This window comes from Castor canadensis, chromosome 11, assembly GCF_047511655.1.
Source record: "Castor canadensis chromosome 11, mCasCan1.hap1v2, whole genome shotgun sequence".
In the NCBI taxonomy this organism is placed as follows: domain Eukaryota; kingdom Metazoa; phylum Chordata; class Mammalia; order Rodentia; family Castoridae; genus Castor; species Castor canadensis.
In genome coordinates, this window is record NC_133396.1 from 11,372,098 (window position 1) to 11,387,939 (window position 15,842).

The following is a 15,842-nucleotide window of genomic DNA, read 5'->3' on the forward strand; positions in this document are numbered from 1 at the left end:
TCACGTTTTATTATGGGCTACTGGCAGAACTGACTTACTATAATATATTTATTTTTAAATTATAGTTGAAGACCAATGTTTCTGTTTGGAAGGAGCTGGAGTCCACTAAAGCTGTTATTATGGGAGAAACTGCTGTTGTGGAAATAGATACCTTTCCCCGAGGAGTAATTTTGATATACCTTGTAATAGCATTTTCACCCTTTGGATACTTCTTGGCAATTCATATTGTAGCAGAAAAAGAAAAAAAGTTAAAGGAATTTTTAAAGATAATGGGGCTTCATGACACTGCTTTTTGGTATGTTATTGAAAGTTTATTAATTAGTGCAGTTAGCAATTATATTAAACATCATACAGATCTTCACCATTGTAATTTTATTTACCTTATTCAGTGTTCTGATCCTATTTTTTTTTTTAATGGTTGGCTTTATCTTAGAATTTGGTACTAGTCAAAACGCTTCAATAACATTAGCTTGTTTTAACTTATGGGAAGAGAAATACAGCAAGCTCATGTTTACTGTACATTTAAATTTCACTTCATATTTTGTTTGGACCCGTGAAGGGTACTCCATGAATTTCACTGGATATTTCATTTCAGTGAAGATACAAGATCTCAGAAAGCTAGAAATTGGCTATTAATCTCCTCCCCTAATATCATAGGATATACAAGTTACTGAAAATTTAGTTAAAATCTTTAAAGTCTACATATCCAATTTCTGGACTTTTTTTTTTGCCTTGGGAAAACTTGAGTTAATTAGGTAAATGAAGATGAAGAATATAAAGTAATTTACAGAAGAAATAAGTGAAGAAAAGTTTTTACAAGTAAGCTTTAATGGTAGTTTTGTACAATGATAATTGTTTTCAGGCATACATATTTATAAATAATTCTAAGTACATTTTTCTTACTCCTCCCACTCTGTAATAAGACTTAAGTTTGTTGTAAGCCAGGTGTGGTATGAATGCCTGTAACTGCAGCACTGGGGAGGCTGAGGCAGGAGGATCAAGAGTTGAGGTCAGCTTCAGTGAGATCCTGTCTCAAAACAAACAGGCACAAACAAACAAAAAATAACAATAGTTTGTTTTAAGCTCATTTTAGGAGGTTAATACTGTGTATGTAAGTTGTCATTTTAGTCTGTTTTACAAAATTTTATTCCACTTGGCCAATGTAACAATTAGAACAGTTTACATATGGGGTATTGTATATAACATTTTCTCTGCTTGCTGTTTTTCAAAATTTTTGTTTTAGAAGTGATTAGTTTTTGAGATAACATTGCATTATTACTTTTTGGGGAAAAAGCTGGATGAACTTAGGCAAATCATTCTCTTAAATGCCTCAGTTTTGCCTCTGTAAAATGGATTCAGTTTTGTTAATTTCTTGCCTTTTAACTCTACTTCAGTGATTTTTTTTATGATATCATGAATTAAATCACAATCTACTTATTAGAAAAAGTAAAAATAAAACAAAATTAAATGCTATAGGAATTCCATTGAACTCTGGTGTAAAGAGAAATCTTGATTTAAAATAGTGACTGCACTGTGATCTTGTTGATTGGCCACTCACATTTTGTAAGCGTAGTAATTATGTCATTGGCAAGGAGGGCTATTGTTTACAATAACAAAAGCCATCAGAGGTTTAATTATAGCGCCTTTCATGAACAATATCATTATGTTGATTCATTAAATTCTTGTATTTTAGGCAAATCACAGTTGTCTACTGTTGGACTTCTGAGAGTATTAGACTTAATTTCGGTTAATTTTTGAAGTTGTTTTTACTCTGAAAATTACCATTTTATTTCTGTATCAGTTAATTAGAGTTTACCAATAACTTGGTTAATACCATATTTTTAGTTAACTAATGAGTATTAATTTTAATATACAAACATAAAAATAATTTTAATAATAAAATGGCTAAAATAAATCTGAAGTTTTGTTTGAAATGATTATTAACTGCTAAATGTGTTTGCATTCTCATTTTAGGCTTTCCTGGGTTCTTCTGTATACAAGTTTGATTTTTCTCATGTCCCTTCTCATGGCAGTCATTGCAACAGCTTCTTCATTATTCCCTCAAAGTAGCAGCATTGTGATATTTCTACTTTTTTTCCTGTATGGATTATCATCTGTAAGTATTTTAACTTGAAATGAGAATGAAGAATTGTCAAAACACTTTGTAATGTAGCTGTCTCTTTGCTTTACTGGCACTCAATTTCTCATAACAGATACATATTGTTACTAAGTTACTGATAAATAAGTTAATAATAGATGATACCTTAATAGTTGATAACATCTTAATAATAGATGATGTAGCATCATTGTACTTCTATATTTTTAGAAAAGTATGAATCCCATGTAAATTTAACTTTTTTTTTTTTTTTTTTTGGCAGTACTGGGTTTCAAACTCAGGGCCTCACACTTGCTAGTCAGTCACACTACCACTTGAGCCACTCCACCAGCCTTGTTTTGTGTTGGGTATTTTTGAGATATTGTCTGGTGAACTATTTGCCCAGGCTGGCCTCAAACTGTGATCCTCCTGATCTCTGCCTTGTGAGTAGCTAGGATTACAGGAGTGAGCCATCAGCACCCAACTTAATTTGTTTTTTATATGTTATATACCTTTATCCATTATTATCTCATTATCTCAGTCATTATCTCATATGTGTATGAGACTGTTAATACTACTGCATTCTTTTTCACTCTTTGTCTTTATGAAATCCTGTTTCAAGTTAGTTTATGGTATAAGATGATTATTTTCAAAGATGTTTTTATAAATGTAGCTCTTGAGCAATCTTAACATTGGTTTGGTATATTGGCTGAATGCTGAATATTATAACTACCCTGTTTTAAAAGTGGCTCCAGCTTCCATTCTGATTGGTTTATGTGCCCAGTTGGTAAATATATTGACTGTATCACCTCTGCTCTTTACAATGATAAATTATAACTCATGTACTTCCAAGTACAATTACCTAGTTTTATATAGCACAACAACAGATTGAATTTAAATGATGGATCCTGTATTTAAAAGCTTGCTGATTTTGTTGTTCTCATTTACACATTTAACTGCAGAAAGGCATAGTTCTTTATGGTTTCTATAATTTAGATGTATTCATTCTTGCCTGCGATACAGTTAAAATGCAGACTTAAATATTTGTCAGTTTAAAATTTTTAAATGCAGATCACTGTTTCTTTGAAAATGGGATACCTTACCATACCATTTAGAAATTATATTTTAATAAGATATATTTTCCAGCAACAATTATTTGTTCTTTCATAAGCAAAGTTTAATTTTGTTTTCATACCAGTGTATATGAACAATGCATTAACATTAATATTTATATTTTATAGGTATTTTTTGCTTTAATGCTGACACCTCTTTTTAAAAAATCGAAACATGTGGGAATAGTTGAATTTTTTGTGACTGTGGCTTTTGGATTTGTTGGTCTTTTGATAGTCCTCATGGAAAGTTTTCCCAAATCACTAGTGTGGCTTTTTAGTCCTTTCTGTCAGTGTACTTTTTTGATTGGTATTGCACAGGTAGGTAATATACTAATTGTGTATTCATCATATATTTTCTTTTTTTGCCCATTTTTATGAAACATCTCATACTACCATGAATATTGCCTTTGACTCACAAAAAATAATTACTTTAAAATTTTAACAGGAACAAAAAATGTACTAGAATACATTTTATATCTAGTTTTATTTATAATTTCTCCAATTTTAAGTTTTAGTTAAATGTTTTATAAGTTCTTTGCCTTTTGCTAAATAATAATCTGTTTCAGTATACTAATTCAGTTTGTTAGAAGCCATTGGTTAAAGTGTTCAGTAATCTAGACTGCTCCATTGCTACCATTTATAAATTTATCTCTAAAGAATTCCTGACTTAAAATTGCATGGAGCAGAACAAACTTGTAGTGAGTGTAATGAAATATGTAGGCCTGGTCGATTTTATTAATCTGGGCATCATGGCATTGTCATTCATCGAAATAATATTTAGATTTATAAGTTTGATTTTTATTTTTTCTACAGGTGCAGTCAGGTTCTAAGTGAAAAAAATTATTGTAAGAAACTGCTTTATAAAGTAGAACATAAATTTGATTAACATACAAAGAAAAAATATGATTTCTTGCCACAAGAGATTACTCATGTTTGTTGGTTAGATAGAATATTCTGGCTTGTGAGACTAAATTAACACTTGATTTTAGCCAAAAGGCCAAAAAGCAATGTGAAACTAATTAAGATAATGTTCATAAATATTTCCTTAATTACTTGAAACCTAGAAGGTATTATCACACATTTTGAGAGTTTACTGAATTCCCCTTTTCTTATCAAAGTCAAATTACAGATTCATAAGTTTTTATTAGGAGTGGTATGGCCTTTTAGAATCATTTAATTCATCTCCTTCATTTTATAGATGGAAGACTGAAATCCAGGGTGATATAATTAAAGTTTATTCACATAATGGCAGAGCAAGTTTCTAAATGAGGCCTTAACCTCCACAAAATTTTTCGTTCTCCTCTGTCACACATATCTACTATGAATACTTCAATAATTGCAGTATTCCGGGGATTAATCAAAATACTTTCTCCTTTTTGTTGGAGAGACACAGACCATAAGTTTTCCTATGTTTAACTTACTTGTCCTCCATGCAGATCATAACTGTTTTGTTTGTCTTAGTTCTGTTAACATCACACTTTTATTTCATTTGATAGTCATTGCATTAGAATTAAATGCCCACGAGTTGATGTATAAAAGTTTAAGAGACACAAAATGAAAAGCATGAGTGAAAGAAGTTGTGACAAACTTATATTTTGGTAAAGTATTTGTTTTCCTTATAAATTCATGTTACTGAATAGTTTGTTATAAGACCCAGTTTGGTTACTCTTAACTCTGGATATAATAAGTTATGCTAAGCAGGATTAGCCATTGCTTGTTTTTATCATTGTTATATAATAAAGCTTGTGTTTCTGTTTTTCAGGTCATGCATTTAGAAGACTTTAATGAAGGTGCTTTATTTTCTAATTTGACTGAAGGCCCATATCCTCTAGTTATCACTATTGTCATGCTAGCACTTAATAGCATATTCTATGTCCTCCTAGCTGTCTATCTTGATCAAGTCATTCCAGGTATGCAGTTGGTTATTGGGTTTTACTTTAAAGATTGTTACTAGTTTTATTTGCCCATAAAGGGTGGACTTAACTTTTTTTATAGCTTGAGTATTCTGTCATGATTTTAAAGCTTTTAATTAGATTTTCAATAAGTATGCTTTATATCTTAAATCTTAAGCACTAGTGAACATAAGGAGATTGTGTTACAAGAGAGAAATTTATTTTAAAATTCTCAAGTCCATAGCTGAACTGCTTAATTCAGTCTTTCTCTTTGTCAGTCTTTTTAAACTGAAATATTTCATTATTTTACCCTCTATTGCCCAGAATTATGAAGTAATCTTGCAACTCCTACTGCTCCCCCTCATCTCCTTCCATGCATGGGTAGTCACCTCTCACTCATAATATTACATATCTAATACCTCATTTCCTTTTCCCCTTGAGTTCTTCATTCCTTTTGCCTATGCATTATACCCATTTTTATGGTAACTACTAGCCCCATGTGGCTTTTGAAATTGAGATTAATTAAAACTAAATATATTAACATTTCATTTCATGCCTTTATGATTTAAAAACATTTTTCAGAAATAATTTGTTGTAACTATTTTTATTTCTCAGGGGAATTTGGCTTAAGGAGATCCTCTTTATATTTTCTAAAACCATCATATTGGTCAAAGAGCAAAAGAAATTATAAGGAGTTATCAGAAGGCAATGTTAATGGGAATATTAGTTTTAATGAAATTGTTGAGCCTGTGTCTTCAGAATTTATAGGAAAAGAAGCCATAAGGTACGATTCAATCCAGTTTGAGTATAAGAACTGCTAATGGAAACTGCCATGTTGTAGTCCTGTCTTTGAAGTATGTTTGTAAATATTGTATCTCAGATTTGGCAGACACTTCATAGTTGAAAAACATAGTGTTAATATTAGGCCTACTTTTCTTTTAAATTATTTTCTTTGGAACCATTTAGAGTAAATTTGGTGCTAGTGTTTAAAGGCTTAGTTTGGTTACTTTCACTATGGAAATAATGAGTTATGCTAGGTAGTTTTAGCTCTTGCTAATTAATTTTTTGCTAATTTTGAAGTTTTGGTTTTCAATGGAAAAATTTTGAAGTGAAAAAAAAAGAAAACCCAGGGTTTATAGAATTAAGTTGCTTAATGTTCTCATTATGAGGACTGAAAGAGAATACTTACTTTATAATTTGATTCATGGAAGTGTCTTATATATCATATTCAATTGTCTTAATTTCATAGACCTTTAGTATTCTGTGAGGTTATTAGAATATTACTTTTTTAAGAACTAAAGAAATTCATTATTATTCATTGCTATTATTAGTCAATATCAAAGTTTTAAAAAATGAGAAAGGAAAAACAGATTGAGAAAAAGTAAAGTGTAATGTTTTTTAAATTTAAGAAAAATATACAAAAACAAGGGAGAGACAAAATACTTGATGACATAATCAGGGGTGGTGGGCTGCCTTCTGAGTTGAAATTTTAACTGATTAAAATTTTAACTGATTAATAAAATCATTAATTCTATATGTAATTTTCAAATGGAGTAAGACAGTCAATTCGCATTAATAGACAATTTCATATGTGTGTTGACATGAAATGGCATCTGGTTTATATACCCTTAATTAACGTGACAAATATTTAATCAGAGATGAAAATAAATCAAATTGCTTGAAACAAGTGCTTCACTTAATTTTAGCAGTTGGCTCAGAATTCGAGATGAATGAGTGGCGTGTAAAACGGAAAGGGATGTAATACTGTTGTAGCCTCTTTAAAACCATTCCATAATTATTGTAAGTTTTCTTTGGTTCAGTGCTTTACTTGGAAAATGCTTGTTATTCCTGTTCAGCATGATAGATAGCCTTTTTTTTTGTTTTTTCCTCTTCAACTTTTGGCACAAAAATGTCAGTTTATTCTTTGTTTGGACACATCATCACAAAATATCCCTGCAGGCCAAAAAAGCAATTTTTTTTTTTTTTTTTGCAATCATTATCTCAGCATGGGGATACAGTCTCTTCTTTAATAGTATAGAAAGTACCTTCTATTGCTAGAAACATATATGGTCCTAATTTTATAAAATATATCTTAAAACAAATAAGACAGCTTTAATAGAAATATTATACATGTAAATAGCCATAATTATAAATTCCTTTCAATACTTTTAATAGAAAACTGTCTTTTCCAGAATAAGTGGCATTCAGAAGACATACAGGAAGAAAAGTGAAAGTGTGGAGGCTCTGAGAAGTAAGTAGGTTACCTAGTATTCGGGCCATAGTATTGAAGTACAAATGTAAAAACAATTTTTATAGTTGCTGGAAAACTTAAACTTCTCTGCCATAATTTTCTCTCTTCCTTTTAGAGTAACTTTTATTTACGTGATTAATGTTCATAATAAAACTTACTACATCAGAGTTGTAAAACCCATAATTATCCAGCTATTTGAACAAGTTCATGTCCTTTTTCATTTTATTATTATTATTCATCATTTTTCCCCCTTCTTTTGGCCTAACATTGGGTTTCTCAGCCTGATCAGTACTGATTTTTCTCTGATAATTCTTTGTTGAGGGACTATCCTGAGAATCATACTGTGTTCAGCAGTGTGTTGGCACGGTACTCAGCATCTTCTGGAACCTGTACAGTGCACTCACTTAGTGACATTGTTAATCCTTTCAAACGTACTCTGGTAGGGCACAGTGGTATATTACTGTGAGTCTACCTTGCATTTGCCTGATCACCTTTTTCATATGATTATTGGATGTTCTTTTTCCTCAAGTATCTATTCAGGTTTTTTTTTGTGTGTGTGCATTTTGGATTCATGATCTTTGTTAGATAAATGTATTCAGATATTCCTATCGCAGTCTGAGCATGCCTTTTTATTCTGAGAGTAGTGTCTTAATTTGGATGAAGTCCAGTTCATGAATCATGAATCTATTTTTTTAATGGTTAGTGCTTTTTGAGTGTTGTTTTATTTAACATATTTAACATGTGTAATAGTCAACTGTAAGTTATAACCAATACAAAGAGGCAAGAGAAGGAAAGAAAAGGTATCCAGATTGTAAAAGAAGCAGTGAAACTGTATTTGCAGTTTACATGATCATCTGTTTTAGAAAGGTGACAGGATATAAGATAAATACAGAAAAAGTCAATTATATGTGTATATACTACCAACAAATAATTGGAAATTAAAATTTATAAAAGTATTTGCTATAGCATCAAAATATTATAGACTTATAGATATATCAGACAACAGATATAGAAGACTTGTTTTGAAAAGTATAAAACATTGCTGAGAAAAGTTAAAGCAGAACTGGACCCATGCTCATGGTTTGGAAGACTCAATGTTTAGGTGTGAGGTCTACCCAAACCATGATTTCTAGGGCTGGGAATGGTGCCACACACCTACAGGTTAGCTATTTGAGAGGTAGAAATGGAAGGATTCAGGTTCAAGACCAGCCCAGGCAAAAAAGTAAGCAAAACTTTATCTCAAAAAGTAAGCTGGTCATGGTGATCCACACCTATAATCCAGCTAAGCAGGAGACAGAGGTAGGAGGACTGCATTCTGAAGCCAGGCCCTGGCAAAAAGTATGAGACCTTGCCTGAAAACTAAAGTAATAGGAAAAGGGCTGGGACTCAAATGATAGAGTGCTTGCATAGCAAGCACAAGGCTCTTAGTTCAAACCCCACTATTGCCAAAGAAAGGGAGAAATAGATGTGATTACCCAAATTGCAATAGATTCAAACTCAGTCAAAAGTTTATTTGGGCCTTTTTGTTGATGATTTTGACAAAGTGATTCTAAAATTTATGTATTAATGCAAAAATCCTGGAATTAACAAAGCAATAAAATTGGAGGACTAACATTTCCTTGCTTTAAGACTTCAGAGAAGTGCTACAGTAAAAATTGTGTAGTTCTTGCTTAAAAGCAATGAAAAAAGATCAGTGAAATAGAATAACGAATACAGAAACTTTCCTGATAGTGTTATGAATAACTGATTTTTAACAGAGGTGAAAAGAATTTAATAAAGGATAGACCTTTTATCAAATGTCGAAATAATCCTATCTAATATATAAATAAAGCAAAACTAGACAGAGGTGAACTGTGATCCATGCTGGGCACTGTATACAAAAACTAACAGAAAATGGATCATGCACCTAAATGTAAAACTGAAGACCATACAACTTAAAGGACAAATACCAGGAAAAATTCTTTGAGAGTATGTTAGACAAAAGTTTCTGAAATATGGTACCAAAAGCACAAACCATAAAAAACTAATTGATAAATTGGACTATAAAAATTAGTCTTCTGCTCTTTGTAAGACACTATTAAGGGAAAAAAAACAAACCACAGACTTTGTAAATTATGTATCTAACAAAGGACTTGTATCTAGAATTATAAAGTTCTCTCAAAACCACATGGACAGAATATTTAACAGAATTTTTGCCAGTGAAGAAAAATGGGTAACAAACACAGGAAGTTTTGTCCAACATCATTATTCATTAGGACAGTGCAAATTCAAATCATAGTGAAATACCAGCATATAACCATGGAGACAGATCACAACACTATTGGTGAGCTTGTGAAAAGCTTACATCTCAAATGTGCTGGGGAGTATTAAATTGTACAACTGCTTTAGAAAAAGTAGTTTGGTAGTTTGTCACAAAGTTAAACATATCTCCAATATGTGATTCAGTTATCCTATTTCTAGGTAGTTAGCCAACAAAAATGAAAGTGTGTGTCCATAAAAATATTTATACATGAATGTTTATTGCAAATTTATTTGTAATAACCCAAAACTAGATATTGCCCAATGTCTTATCAGAGATAAGTATTTCCATAAAATGAAATTTTACTAAGCAATAAAAAGGAATGGTCTGTTAATATGTGGTACAATATGAATGAATCTCAAAAAAAATGTTATGTATAGGTACCCCAGAGCTGGAGGTGGAGTACCCAGCTATAATCCAGCACTTGGGAAGCTGAGGCAGGAGGAAGCATGAGTTTGAAGTCATCCCAGGCTACATAGTGAGTTAGAGGCCAGCCTAGGCTATATGAGACCCCATCTCAAAAACAATGTCTGGGAAAAAAAAATAGACATGAACAATATATGGTGTATATAATTCCATTTGTGTAAGTGTGCTAGTTATTGGACTCTGTTCTCTTCCACTAATGTTATTATTTATCCCTGTTTCTACACTATTTTATCTACTCTAGTTTTATAGTTAAGTCTTGATAACTTTCAATACTGTATTTTGTTTTTTTATATTCCCATGTAAATTTTAGAATCGGCTTGTTAATTTCCACCAATGTGTGTGTGTGTGTGTGTGTGTGTGTGTTCATAAGCTCTTTATTTTCAAGGAATTTACCATTTTATTTAAATTACCAAAATTTTTTAATCTTACAGATTCATAATCTGTGTCACATCACTTTTCATTTTATTTCTTTTCCTCTTTTACAAAGATGTCAGAAAATGAACCTTATGTTTGCTTGGATTATAGAACTCATTTCTTTTTATCTACATGTAAACACAACACCATTCTGATCTTGCTTTTAATTTTCTGTGGTAACTTTATACTTCAGGAGGATAATTTACAAAACGATTTCACTTCAAATAGTATGTATTTGTGTGTGTGTATGCACACTTGACCAGTGCGTCCTGCTCTTCTGAGGTAATTACATTCATGATCTTGTCACAAGATTTTACTGCCTCCTCAGTTTCCACTCTGTACCTTTACCATGCGAGGTATTTTTGTTTGTTATTTCCATTTTAACTTAGATTACTGATTTGGAATGTGGAACTTTTTCTTCCTTGTTCTGTCTTTCAGACTTAGCCTTGTTTCTTTGTTTCTTTCTTTCCCATGAAATAGTTTGTGTATACTCTAAATCTTAGTGAAAATCAATAAAAATTTATTTTTATTTACTTTTCTTATTGTCCATACCATTGACTATAACAAATTTTTTAACCTATAAAATAAAGTTATTTAACCTACGAAATATGCTGGTAACTTTAAATTTTCTTGAAATTTATTGTCTTACTTCAAGATTGCTTAAGTATCATGAATCATCCTATACAGCAGAACAGAAATAAAAGTCACATTGGAACTTTGTTTATTCCTGAATTAGATTTGTCATTTGACATATATGAAGGTCAGATTACTGCATTGCTTGGCCATAGTGGAACAGGAAAGAGTACCTTGATGAATATTCTTTGTGGATTGTGCCCACCTTCTGATGGTGAGAGTTTTCTGACTTAAAAAAAATCTTGCATTAAAAAAAGTCTTACATTGTTTTATTAGTGTTATTAACCAGAGTGTTATAATATACAGCAATTATTTAGCATTTAAATGTATGCTTGTGATTTTTATCCATGATTTGGGATCAACTTTTGTGTCTATGAGTTATTTTATTTTTTTCTTTATTACACACTTTTGGTTGTTTTTCAAAAGAATGCAAAAATGTTTCCATAATGTTTAGTAAGGTAAAAACAATCTAATTTTTTTATTCTTTATTTTCAAGGAAGGATAAATCAATAACTAATTGGAAATTAAATCAGAGCTATAGACTATTTCAGATTGAGAAAATAAATACAAATTTCTAAATATACAGCAGTAGTTCAAAAGGAAAGAATGATAAAATCAACACTGTCTTCTAAAATAAAAAATTAAGAGCAGTACCTTAAAGGTATAATTTTGATCTGTGATTGTGCTATAGGTGTGAATTCAATATGGAAGCCCATGTTTCCCGTAATTAAATAGTGTGGAAGTAAAGTGAATATTTTATTTTATAAAGGGCCAAATTGTATTGAATCTGTATTTCAGCCTTTTAAATGTAGTTTAACCTTTAAAATTAGTTTGATTTTGTTCTTTACCCTTACTTGTGCCATTCTTTGATGTTATTGATAATATATTACATTTATTTAAGGCTACATGGTTTTTGTTATAGTTATCCACATGTTATTGCATTGGTTTAACAGTTCTTAAATCAATGCAATTGATTAATTTAAATTAGTATTTGGTTTATATAAGGAAAAAAGTAGAATTCAGAGATACTGAGTACATTGTTCAAAATCACACAGCTAGCAAGTATAAAACTTAGTTCTTTGATAGCTTCACTATTGTATAATATCTGGAAATGAAAAATCATTACTGGAACATAGGCATAAATAACGCATCAGTAGTTATTTTAGTGTTAAGCTTGTAGTTTTTTGATCTGTGTAATAGATCTGGAAGTGAAGGAAAAGAGAATTTAAATATAAGTGGAAGCATATCGTCAAAAATATGCAAATGAGGATATGTGTGTCTTCTAAATTTATATTAATTCTTGCCACATGTATGTATTGCAACCAAATAACTGAGTTAATGATACATCAAAGCATGTGCATTTTTAACACTTGACATCTTTAATATAAATCTAAATATTTTGCTTTTAGGGTTTGCATCTATATATGGACACAGAGTCTCAGAAATAGATGAAATGTTTGAAGCAAGAAAAATGATTGGCATTTGTCCACAGTTAGATATACACTTTGATGTTTTGACAGTAGAAGAAAATTTATCAATTTTGGCTTCGATCAAAGGAATACCAGCCAACAATATAATACAAGAAGTATGTTATTCACAGAGAAATTTTCACTGTATTTATTTCCTATAAATTAAGTTTTTATAGTAGCTTGTATAATAATAATATGCTTAAATTCTAAACATAAAACTGTTTTGAGTCAATAAACAGAAAGATATTGCAAAGACTTAAAAGAGTTCAGAGTAAATACTGTAGCACAGGTCAGTAGTCCTTGTTTCATCTGAGGTTACTTGCTTCTCCCTGACTTGCCCTCATCTCCTAGTCCTTCCTTCCCTTTCCTCTGTACGGTCATTCCCCACAAGCCCAGTGTACACAGAGCCTTCACACTGACCCTTTCTAATTCCCAGGAATGCACAAAGATAAAACAGACTTTTCCTCAAGAATCCTGCTACTTGTTATTTTCACAATTGCATATGAATATTTAAAAAAATTAAACCCCATGCTAATTGAAGATTTTTAAAGTTGATATTAAAATTACTTAAAAATGTGTTCTTTTAATAACACTGAAAATACTCAATATTTAAGAATTTAAAATACTTAAGGAGTGTGGTATTGATAATTATATAAATTATGTGATTAAAAAATTACATTGTTCACACTTTACTTTTACAGGTGCAAAAGGTTTTACTAGATTTAGACATGCAGGCCATCAAAGATAACCAAGCTAAAAAATTAAGTGGTGGTCAAAAAAGAAAGCTGTCTTTAGGAATTGCTGTTCTTGGGAATCCAAAGGTAAATAAATATTAGTTTCGCAAAATCATTTTAAATTAGATAATGATGCAGGTTGTGGAAAAATATATAATATGTCTTATAGTTTAAGCATGCATAAAGTACTATGTATTATGGATATATCAGAAAGATTCATAACATCATTATGGAACAGGAGAATGAAAGGGATGAACTTTAGTTAGGGTTGTAGTATTTTATTTCTTTCAAAAAAAGATGTGGCTGGGCACAGTGTCACATGCCTGTAGTGTGGAGGCTGAAGTGGAAGGATTGCTTGAGCCCACAAGTTCAAGACCAGCCTGAGCAACATAGTGAGACGTCAGAGAGAGAGAGAGATCTGAAAATGGTCCAAAAATATTTGTTAAATTTGTATGGTAACTATAGCCATATTGTTTTATATATATATATGTATGTATATATTTGTACGAGTTCATGATAAAGTCTGAAATAAAACAAAAATCAAAAGAATAGTCCATCTTGTTACTGCCCTGCTGCTTTGCTGCTTTGGTTTTGTGTGTGTTTGTTTTGCATTCTGTCTCTAGTTTCTGTAGAAACAGAGACATAGCTAATGCTGTGCTTTGCATAGTACTAGAAAGTTGCTTGGTATTTGCCTGCATCCAGGATCCTCATTGGTCCCTACCTTTCTTTCTGCAGTTGGGATGACTCTGGATTTGGTTCTTATGTTAATTAATCTTTGTCCAACTCCCATCATCGTGTTTTTTAAACTAAAAATAAGTCAGGTATGGTGGTGCCCATCTGTAATTCCATCTACTCTGGAGGCAGAAACTGAGAGGATTACAGTTGATGCCAGCCTGGGCAAAAAGTTAGCAAGACCCTTTCTCAACCAACAAGCTAGATATGGGTGGTGTGAATCTATAATCCCAGCTTTGTGGGAGTATAGGTAGAAAAATGGTGATCCAAACCTGTGGTCCAGGCAAAAGCTCTAGACCTTACCTGACAAAAGTAACTAAAGCAAGAAGAGCTGGGGATGGTGCTCAAGTGGTAGAACACCTGCTGAGCAAGCACAGTGCTCTCAGTTCAAACCCTGGTACTGCCAAAAAATAAAAATAAATGAATAAAAATTGCCTTAAAACAAATTGCTTCCCTTGAACTAAGGTAGAATATACTTCTACAAAAAGCAATAGCTATATCACAATTTTAATTAAGGATGATAACAATAACTACACCAAGGAAAATACTCATAATTTAAAAAATTTATATAAACTCAAAACACAAGTGAAAAAGTCTCATGTAATATATTTTTGATTGAAAATAATAACTTGAAATGGAGAAGCTTTTCCATGTCCACATAAAATCTAAATATTTTGGTTTTCTTGCTCTTCCACACCCTTTTTACACAGGTACTCCTACTAGATGAACCGACAGCAGGGATGGACCCCTGTTCTCGCCATATTGTCTGGAATCTTTTAAAATACAGAAAATCCAATCGTGTGACAGTGCTTAGTACTCACTTCATGGATGAAGCTGACATTCTTGCTGGTGAGATTTTTGTGTTATTTTTAAAAGATAAGTTCATAGCCAAAAGAGAAGTAGATATAGACAGGCTAAATCCTTAGAAATAAGTAGAGAAACTGATATCTAATGGTGTACATTCTATACAATAAGTTTTAAAAACATTAAAAATTGTCTATTTTTGTTTTTTGGCATAACAAGCGTCCTTATTTGTTTTGAGAATAGTGGGGAACCCCCCCGCCCCATGCCCTGCGAATCCTAGTTCTCAGAGGCCGTGCAGGGCTGGCAGGCCATTGTAAGGAACTGGGAGCAGTTCTTGGCTTTGTTGCATAATAGCTGTGTGAGATGTATATAAGGAATGTGCATTCTTTCTGCCTCAGTAGTTTCACATGGAAAATAGGTGATGGTACTGTCCTCATAAGGTTGTTGTGATTAATAAGGTAATACTTGTATGCCTCATACTAGCTTAAATTGAAATGTAAATCTCTGTTTGTAGATAGGAAAGCTGTCATCTCACAAGGAATGTTGAAATGTGTTGGTTCTTCAATTTTCCTCAAAAGTAAATGGGGGATTGGCTACCGCCTGAGGTACCGTTCGTTCTTTATTGACTTGATTCTTTATATTTATTCTTGATCTACTATTATTATTTTTAGGGTTTGACATAGTGCATGCCTTAATCATCTTTTACAATGCTAAATTTAATTGAAAGTATTCAATTGAATAATCATTAAAAATATGATTTTGATTTTCTCTAGCATGTACATAGACAGATATTGTGCCATGGAATCTCTTTCTTCACTGGTCAGACAACATATACCCAGAGCTACGTTATTACAACAGGATGACCAGCAACTTGTGTATAGCTTGCCTTTCAAAGACATGGACAAATTTTCAGGTATTACTCTCAGTTTTTTGTCTGATCGGGGATATTGCATTGTGAACAGGTTTTCTTGATTTCCTTTT

The 15,842-nt window shown here is 31.7% G+C and overlaps 1 protein-coding gene across 2 annotated transcripts in view; it reads left to right on the plus strand.

Annotated features, from left to right (window-relative positions):
- Abca5 (ATP binding cassette subfamily A member 5) overlaps window positions 1-15,842 on the plus strand; it is a 64,302-nt gene that overhangs the window by 15,456 nt on the left and 33,004 nt on the right. For both annotated transcript variants that reach the window (XM_020183458.2, XM_020183460.2), the window contains exons 6-17: window positions 66-295; window positions 1,975-2,116; window positions 3,337-3,525; window positions 4,970-5,117; window positions 5,715-5,883; window positions 7,292-7,350; window positions 11,226-11,336; window positions 12,532-12,707; window positions 13,293-13,412; window positions 14,768-14,906; window positions 15,376-15,466; window positions 15,635-15,774. In XM_020183458.2, coding sequence (XP_020039047.1) covers window positions 66-295; window positions 1,975-2,116; window positions 3,337-3,525; window positions 4,970-5,117; window positions 5,715-5,883; window positions 7,292-7,350; window positions 11,226-11,336; window positions 12,532-12,707; window positions 13,293-13,412; window positions 14,768-14,906; window positions 15,376-15,466; window positions 15,635-15,774 — 1,714 coding nt within the window. The remainder of the gene's footprint in view (window positions 1-65; window positions 296-1,974; window positions 2,117-3,336; window positions 3,526-4,969; window positions 5,118-5,714; window positions 5,884-7,291; window positions 7,351-11,225; window positions 11,337-12,531; window positions 12,708-13,292; window positions 13,413-14,767; window positions 14,907-15,375; window positions 15,467-15,634; window positions 15,775-15,842) is intronic.